Consider the following 10000-nt stretch of genomic DNA (forward strand, 5'->3'; position numbering starts at 1 on the left):
AGCATACTGCACTCAGACTTATGCTGCTGAGTTGCCCAGAGCCCGGCATCCTGTCCTCTCTCCAAGGTGCCATAACTAAGAGTGGACAAGGTCAGACAGAATGGATGTCTGATGGATATGTCTTACTTGGAGGAACAAATGAACTATTACCATCTGCCTGGACACTTACACTTATAAATGATTTGGTCTTCAAAATATTTTCCTTCCTTGTGGAACAGGGTTAAAAATCAATTCACATCTTCTGCATATGAACTAAATGGTCCATAATAATTTATCCATAATAAAAAAAATAGCTTTCCTCTGCCCTCAGGTAATATAAATTGGAACATCATCTATTTGATCAGTCTACTACAACCCTTCCCATGAGCAGCAGTGAGGGCAGCCGATTGCTTTGGCCTTCCCCAGCTGCTGGTGGCGTGACAGCCAATGTGGCCAGTTCATTACAGACCCAGGGGGTAATGTGAAACGCGCTCTTGGACATCCTCAGGTGATTGTCCCCCCAGGTGAGGGCGAATTGACCAGCACTGACGGGAGAATATGTTCGATAGATTCCTATCAGCTAAACAAATAGGAAGGAGGAGGAGGAGGGGGAGATGGGGGGGCAATTCAAGCACAGAGAGAGGATCGATCAGCGTGCTGCGATCAGCAGGTGGTTGTATTTATGCCGCAAGATTGCCCCAAATTGAGAGAGGGCCATGTTGCCGCCACACGACAGCAGTCAGCATTAGGTATTGATCAGCATCTGCCATTTGAAGACACTTCAGTTCAGCTGAATCTGAGAAATAGGAGAGCTCCCAGGGATAGGGGTATACCATAAGGGGTGTGTGTGTGTGTGTGTGTGTGTGTGTGTGTGTGTGTGTGTGTGTGTGTGTGTGTGTGTGCGCGCATTTGTGACTGACTCTGTGTGTGTGTGTGTGTGTGTGTGTGTGTGTGTGTGTGTGTGTGTGTGTGTGTGTGTGTGCTCTTCTCACAAGCCATCTACATGTCCCCTTCCTGTCTGGGCTATTTTCAGTGGTCAAAAAGAAACTGAGCGGATCAGCGTCTTAAGTGAATCAGTTTAAACACGGGTTTTCGTATCAAGTCCGATCCGCATCCACAAACACTGTAGCCAGTGATGGCCACTGTAGCCGTAATCACTACACTGTTGTAATTCTGATTCTTGAAAATCATGACAAACGCACAGTCAATACAGTAAGTATGGGTACAAGGGAATACATAACCATCAGATAATATCTGAGAACTGGGGGGAAATGGGCAATGTTTCGCAAGTTCACTGCCTGGGTGCAGGACAGCTCGCTCACATGCTACTTTAAGGGAATTTACATTATAATGCCAGGAAGCTTTGTCGACGAACGACAAACAAACACTCATAATTAGGCTATGCTTAAAGTTAGGTTCTCGGAAATTCCAAGGATAGGCTATGTATGGACACTGTAGTCCCACTGTTCATAGGCTACATCTTTTTAAACAGATAGTTTGCACAACCGTGAGATTGTGTTTGCCATTCATTTTAAGACACGGAGGATTAAAGAAGTATAATAGAATTTAGGTCCAAGGCTTGAAAAAATCTTGAAATCACCAACAGCTGAGGTGACACTGTTAAAAGATTATGATGGTGCAGTGTTTGATGATGTCGTGCCTTTTCATGCTTGTTTTGTGTGGTGTCACAACCCAAACCACAGAACTTAATAGTGCAGAGCCAGGATGGCTTGTAATTATGTTTTTTCATAGGTGTCTTTATCTGTCCAATGCAAGCATTCCAACTAAATACATTTAAAGATAGAGAGAGCTGTGGTGCAAGCAGCACCTTCCTGACTACCACGGTTCAATTCTGACCAGCGGCCACTTCCTGTTCCCACCCCCATCTCCACCTCTCTCCCACTTGTTTCCTGTCATTCTCAACTGTCCTATCACACACACACACACACACACACACACACACACACACACGTACACAGTCTGTTCCCCTGACACTCATACACATCTACACACACACACACACACACACACACACACACACACACACTCAACTGTCCTATCCACATAAATACGACCCCTCTAAAATATATAGTATTTGAAGATGATATCAAAAGTAGTTGCTAATTAAAAGCATACTTAACCAAGTTCACAGTGTTGCAGATAGTTCAATGAGTTAACAAAAGAGATCCATCTGGTAGGGATGGCTGTCTAGTGTATCTTAAAAGCCAAATATTTGTCACTGTCTGTCATGTCTGTGATATGGAAAACAAGCGTGGCTGTTTGCCTTGGGTCCAGCTGCTGCATCTTAAACAGGGTGAGACGGGAGGGTGGGGGGCAGGGAGGGGTGAGACTCTTAGGAGATAATCTGGTTATTGTTTATTCTCCATCATCATCACCTCTCCGTCGCTGACAGCCTGGCCTCGCCATTCCCCTCCTTGGCCGCGCGCTCTGTCACCGGTGCCCAATTATGGGCCACTTTGGACTGTGGAGACATACATACAACACAGTGGCAGCCATCACCTCCACCCCCCCCCCCCACACACACAGCACGACACTACAAAGCACAACACAACACAACACAATTACCCAGCATTCAGCGCTGCTTGGCACAGTTGCTCCAATCTGCGAAAGTGTCCTCCATGAGGAGAAACACAATAAGCTTTTCTCTCAGCAAATGTGGGCCTTCATCGTCTGATTAGTGAATGTGTTATAATGCTGCTGTGCAGTGGTAATTCCTTACACCTGACACACACTTGAGGTCTTTGGTGTTTCTTGTAGACTTGTGATACCATTTACTAATAATAGACTCTTCATAATACCCCTTTCTCTATCAGGTACTCATTGTTTGCTCTTTAAATCAACTGCAATTAAATGATAAAGTGGATGGATTTAAGATGAAAGAAATAAATGTACAGATCGATGAATAGGCGTAAATGAATGACTGAAGAATGTGTGTGTGTGTGTGCATTTGTGTCTTAATGTGTGTGTGTGTGTGCGTGTGCGTGTGTGTTCTTCTCTCATAGGCTATCTACAGTCCCCTTCCTGTCTGGACCGAGCAGATCAGCGTCTTACAGTAAGTGAGCTCTAATGTTTGATCCCGTGAGCTTGAGACCAAAAGCACACAGGAGGTGGACAGGGCTTCCCCCAGAAACCCAAATGGGAAACCAGAGATATGTTTTTTTTTTTAGTATATTTTTTTGGCCTTTTATGCCTTTAACTGACAGGATAGTAGAGAATGACAGGAAGTGAGTGGGAGAGAGTGTCGGGGTGGGATCTGGAAAGGACCACGGGGCGGGAATCGAACCCGGGTCGCCGGCGCACGTTGCAGGTGCCCCAGCCAGTCGCGCCACGGCTGGGGCTGGGAAACCAGAGATTTTTCACCACAATCTGCTGACTGCAAATCAAGCCGGTGTCTTCACATTGAGATTGTGTTTGGCATTCATTTTTAGACACAGAGGACTAAAGTCAAGTCAAGTCAAGTTTATTTATATAGCGCATTTCATACACAGAGGTCATTCAATGTGCTTTACATAAACAAAACCAAACAATAATAACAAATAAAAGCATAGAAAGGCAATATAGTCAAAGAATAGTTAAAAGGTAAAGATCATAATAAAAAGAAAACATAAAACACAAGGTAAAATCATTTAAAAATAAAAAATAATAGGTAAGCAAAAACGGTAACACTTTACTTGATGGGTGAGTTCATAACACATTCATAGCAGCTGTCATAAACGGCACATAAAGCATTCATGACTTTTTCATGAGACATGACTCAACATTCATACCAAACCTTTCATGAATGTGGAAGACAGAACAACGACAACTTGTCAAAATAAAAATCCAACACAGAGGTTTTCCTGAGCCCATACAATGACAGGTCTGGAGACAGGTCTGGTGTTGATGCAATGCAATCTGAGGTCCAAAAGACCACGGCCATCCAATTTGCTTTTCAGCTATGTCCCCTGTTTGCAAAGATTTCTCTGTATTCTCTGAATGTTTTAATAATATTATGTTCTGTAGATGATGAACTCCCTAAATATGTCACAATTTCATGTTAAGAAACATTAAAATTACATTTTTTCATCATTTGTGCACACAGTGCATTTGTGCAGGTTTACACAGAGTGATGAATACCCCTACATCTTTACTTCTAAGAGACCCTGCCTCTCTGGGATGCTCTTTTTCATACCCATTCGTGTTGCCAGTTACCTTAATTAGTTGTGAAACATTCTTCCTTTTGTTTTCTTTATCATTACACAACTTTTCCAGCATTTTGTTACCCCCGTCCCAACTTTTGAAACATGTTGCTGGTATCAATTTCAAAATTAACATATATTTTCCATGAAATAGTCAAATTTTTCATTTTCAACATTTGATATGTTGTCTGTGTCCTTTTTGCAACTAAATATGAGTTTAAGAGATTTGCAGATTATTACATTCTGTTTTTATTCACATTTTACACAACGTCCCAACTTTTTCTGTTTTGGGGTTGTAATAAAAGACAAGGTAGAATAATTATAAAGGCAGATTCAGAATTATAGAGCTGAGAAAAAGAGAGAGAGAGAGAGAGAGAGTTGTGTGATATAAGCAGTAATGCTCACCTTCACCTGAATGCCGCATTCAGAATGCGCATGTGTGGCTGACCTCCCTCCTTAGCTGGCACCGAGATGAGAGGTGGGACTACACCTGGGGACCACACACACACACACACAAACACACACATGTCACTGCCATGACTTAACTTAGCTTCACTGGACCTCAACGCGCGTGAAAGTCTGATCTTACCCACAATCCTGCTGACTTCTGCAACAGCCACACACTCCCCCTGCCAGGCCCTGATGGAACCAGAAGAAACACACAAGTTCACACACCCCAGCCTGACATAACTCACACACACACACACACACACACACACACACACACACACACACACACACACACACACACACACACACACAAGCTAGATACTGTGCTACAATATATATAAGTCCAAGGGTTAGTAGGATCTATTATCCAGTGTTGCTTTGAGGTCTGTGAATTGAAATCCTTATCATGGCCACCCACTGCATTCAGACTACATGTTTCTCTCAACAGGAGATGTGAGGCTGACATCTTGTGGTACATGATATGCACTGACACAGATCCGCCCTTCAAGATTTACAACGATTGGCCTATCATGAACGGTGTTCTATGCTGGTGCTGTGCTGTGCTGGTGGTGGTATAAGTATAAGTATAGTATGTATACTCTTTTGATCCTGTGAGGGAAATTTGGTCTCTGCATTTATCCCAATCCATGAATTAGTGAAACACACTCAGCACACAGTGAACACACAGTGAGGTGAAGCACACACTAATCCCGACGCAGTGAGCTGCCTGCTACAACAGCGGCGCTCGGGGAGCAGTGAGGGGTTAGGTGCCTTGCTCAAGGACACTTCAGGCCGTTCTTACTGGTCGAGGTTCAAACCGGCAACTCTCCAGTTACAAGTCCGAAGCGCTAACCAGTAGGCCACGGCTGGCCCTAAGGTGCTGGACCTACGCCTTGACCAGCTCTGTGAAGCTGGAGAGCTGCTCCCTAAGGGCCCTGGCCTCGGCCTGTGTGTCCCCCAGGTCCCTCTGCAGCTGCCGAACCCTCTCCTCCAGGGCCCACACTGCCTCCTGCCTCTGTCTGTGGCTGCTGGGGCTCGCTGCTCGCTGTACCTTACGGCTCATCCTCTCTGGCTCTGGGTGGTCGCTTACACCACACTGCATACAGTATAGATATTGATTTTTATTCATGTAGAATAGAGAGGACATACATAAGCCTACAGCACTTGGGCATTTTTCTCAGTTTTGTTATCCTGTCTTAGTGTGTCAGTTGGAAATAGCATATTTAGATTTTAAAACATTATTTATTTTTTTAGTGAGAGAAGAAGTAGAAGTGGAGGAGGAAGAATAAGAAGAAAGTGGTGGGTAAGTCCAAAGAAGACACTTACACACTTGCAAGCATGTTGACGTGAGTGTAGAGCGCCCCCCTCTGGTGGATAAATGCAAAACTCCCAGGAACAACTTCTCCTTTTGATAGGCTACAGAGGAGAATGAGCAATAATCTCAGGTACTTTTCATTTTAGACATGATAAACTGGGCCATGAGGTCAAAATCATATGTTGTCTGAACAGCTTTTGAACTTCTGCAATCATAAGAAATGCCCTTATAGGCAAATATGGCCACTGAAGAGTAAACACAGATGCAAAATGTATCCTTACTCTTAGTATTCGACCTACAGTATAATAGTTTCATCTAGAGCCAATAAAACATATAATGGCTCTTGATTTTGAAACCAATAACTAGCTTACTCAATAATGGACCTGTCAATATAGAGGCCTATTTGAACTTTGCAAGAACTAGGCCTACTTTTCATTAATTTTATGAAAGTCTGCAACATGTCCACAAAAGACTCTTTCTTTTAAAATATAAAGTCTAGCAATTAGGCTACACATTACACTTTTTCTCCAACTCACCTGCCGATTATTTACAAACGTTTTATGTGTTGTTATGCAACACCCAAAACAAACACTTTTCCCCTAAGCCAGATCTACCATAGAGACTGCATAAGAGTCCCCTGACATCTCATTAAAACGGCGAATTTATCAAGGTAAAACTATCCCCCTCGTTCTATTTGTCTGAGCACATCAAAATACCTCTCCAAAACGCAACGCAACTTTGTTTTGCAAACCTTTGGTAGCATCTGAAGTTGGGGGCAGTGTAGGTCCAGTCTGGTTAATTAGAAATCCAAGAGTAGTAACCCACTAACCGCGATGCGACATGAGAATTGGTTCGTTACTATAGAAACTCTTCGACATAACAGAAAGGTTCCCATGATACCCCACGCGCCCATAACAGGTGGCGCTGCAAAGGTGTGTGTGTGTGTGTGTGTGTGTGTTACGTGCAGTGCAGTGCACAGTGTAGGGGACGTCTCTTGCATAGATATCTTACACACACACACACACACACACGACCATAGTTGGGTCACCTGTGACCTGTAGCCTAGCCTAGTGTAGGCTACGCGTGGACAGAACACCCGGAGTCGCTACAGATCCGTGTGCGCCTAGCGCTGTTTTTCTAGCATTTTATCAGGTGTAACATGAGCGCGGAGAACCAATAACCCCCATCCCATCTCTCTCTCTCTCATTCTCTCTCTTCCTATCGAGGTCGTTCCCTCGGACAGATAGCTATGTCCTATGCCAAGTCCCCGTGCCAAGTAGATGCACTTTTATGTGTCTGTCTCTACTCAATTAAGTGAACTCGGTCTCGGTGTTTCACGATGAACGCAGAGAGGCCACATTTCTTGTCGCAGCCCGTTGTAAAGAACATTTTTGTCTATCGAAACGGAGATCCGTATTACGAAGCACGGCGTTTGGTGATAAACGAGAAGAGGGTGTCCAACTTTGAGACGTTTCTGCGAGAGGTGACAGGTGGGGTGAAACCTACGTTCGGAGCAGTGAGGAACATTTATACCCCTAAAGACGGGCATCGGGTGGCTTCGCTGGAACATCTCCAGAGCGGTGAGCAGTATGTGGCGGCTGGCAGAGAGAAGTTTAAGAGACTGGAGTAAGTGACAACCACATGTGTGATGGGAATTGTTAGTCTTATTTTGGCTGTCTTTTAATCCAATCCATCTCATTCTTTTGTGATAACTCTTTACAGAGAGCATCCATATAATCCAATAGTCGATCCGTTGTCATGCCTCGTTACATGTTGAGCACACACACTGAGTTTGACCTTTTTCTTGTTGACAGTTACTTGCAGATTGCAGCCAGGAAGAAACGAATGCAGCAGATCAATGGTCTGGTGAGTTACCCAGCCAGCCTGTGAAAGGGGTGCCCACCATTACATCTCTATCCACACATTGATATGTGTACGTGCGTGTGTGTGTGTGTGTGTGTGTGTGTGTGTGTGTGTGTGTGTGTGTGTGCATGTCTATGTATGTAATCACTAATGAAGTGATTGGTGCATTTCTTATATACGGACCCCTAGAGGAGGGGTCACTGCATACCCAGAAAACATGCGCTCATTTGACTAAATCGTGTGCACGTTTTACTAAATTGTGCACTTATTTTACTATTGTGCTCTCATTTAATTGTTGTAAATTAAGCGCACAATTTAGTAAAATGTGCGCACAATTTACAAAATTTTGTAAAATTAGTGCACAATTTAGTAAAATGTGCACTTGATATAGAAAAATGAGTGCACACAATTTAGAAAAATGAGTGCACATTCTTTCATTACACAAAAATATCTTGTAATGACACCTCCTGGGCTCCGTACTACGTATATCCCATAGACAGAAACAAATAATTTAAAGACATGCAAATAAAGAATGCTAGTTAGTATCACATATGTTCTCAGTAGTGGTATCTTAGAAGTATGGTAATATTATATACAATTGTTTGGTTGGGACCAGTTACATTACTAAAATCAAGAGCTGTTGCAATAAACTGCAATACTACTGTACACCTCTGCCTATATCAGTTTGTGGACTCCGATAGGTTAATGGACAGATGACAATGACAGCTATAAACTGGTTATGCTATCTTTACAGTGAACATAGAGCAGTGAGCAGTGTACTTGTGTGTAATGAATAAATGAACACTCAATAATTACACAGTCATACAGGGATCAGATGGCTGCACTTCAAGAGGAGGCAGGCATGCGAGGCGTACAGCTTAATGACTCGTAGCATCGGTCGTCTAGTCTGGGGGGGAACCACTTTGTCTGTGGCTCATTGGTCATGCCTGCATTACTCATTCATGCGTTATTATCTGACGTCTACAGTGTGTGCACTCATGGAGGAAGTGCTGTCAAGACCAAAACAAAAAAATACTGGAGTTAGCCCCTGCCCTGTGGTGCTTGCTGAGAGGGTTGGTTTGTGTCCATACAGCTCATGCCAGACACTTTTTGGGCACACGCACACACACACACACACACACACACACACACACACACACACACACACACACACACACACATATATCAGGTGTTTCATATCTCTTTACATGTCTTATGCAACACGTCTTAGAAAGACAGAGGGTGCTGTATGGTTGCCAGGGCATTTAGTCAAAGGGTCACCATCATAATCAAGCAAACTGGAACTTGCACACACACACACTCACACACTGACCATGATTATTTTAATCAGATAGGTCCTTCAGGGGGTCATTATGGCTCTTCCATGCTCCTCCTAAAGGCCATTTAATTAGCCCTGGGTCCTCCACCACCAACAAGCACTGCACTGTCTCTAGGCAGCACAAGTCACCTCAGCAGGACAGACCAGTGTACCTGAGGTTGGTGCTGAGGACAGAGCAGTGCACCTGAGGTCACTGCCAAAGCACTGACTGGGACAAAACTGAGGTTTGAGTAGTACTAGTAGAACTAAGGATAATACAATAGAACTCAGGTTGCTACCATCAAATTACGATTGATTAGCCTGGGAACACCCAGACCTTCACAATTGTACAATTGGGAATGGGTCTGGAAAAGGTGCATTGACTTATGGCTTCCAGCAGGGGCGTAACTGGCAGTGAAATTAAACTTACAGTAAATTGGTACATTAAACTCTTACCATATTGTTTCAAAAGTGTAGCAATCTTGTAAATGAAGGTTTTAAATGTAGTAGTTTACTCAATTCCAAAAAAATATATGTCCATGCCGGATTAGCGATTGTATATGCGTGTTTTAGGGACATTGGAAATGGGCTTCAATGACCTCTTAGCCAGACGGACCTGCAGAGCAAATCCCAAAGTTCATATGGGTATTCCCAGGCTAACAATTGACACAACAGAACTGAAGGGAATACTAGTTAAAATGAGGCCCACGCAACAGAGCAGATGTTGGGGTAATATGATTCAGGTATGGGCAGTGGAACTAAGATAAGGCCAGTAGAACTGAAGGCCTAAATGCATTTATGTTTAACTGGCTGGATGTCCAAAAATGGTACATGATTGGGTGCAAAGGAGAGATGCACATTTTGCTGCAGATGTTT

At 43.6% G+C, this 10000-nt stretch overlaps 1 protein-coding gene across 1 annotated transcript in view; it reads left to right on the forward strand.

Moving 5' to 3' along the window:
- Positions 1 to 7169: 7169 nt before the first annotated feature.
- LOC125305762 (doublecortin domain-containing protein 2-like) overlaps positions 7170 to 10000 on the forward strand; it is a gene marked incomplete at its 3' end in the record, with an annotated part of 23376 nt that continues 20545 nt past the window's right edge. Inside the window, exons 1-2 of the mRNA XM_048260697.1 lie at positions 7170 to 7569; positions 7758 to 7809. Of these exons, the coding sequence (XP_048116654.1) occupies positions 7283 to 7569; positions 7758 to 7809 (339 nt within the window). The remainder of the gene's footprint in view (positions 7570 to 7757; positions 7810 to 10000) is intronic.

Source organism: Alosa alosa, chromosome 13 (genome assembly GCF_017589495.1).
Source record: "Alosa alosa isolate M-15738 ecotype Scorff River chromosome 13, AALO_Geno_1.1, whole genome shotgun sequence".
Taxonomy (NCBI): Eukaryota; Metazoa; Chordata; class Actinopteri; order Clupeiformes; family Clupeidae; genus Alosa; species Alosa alosa.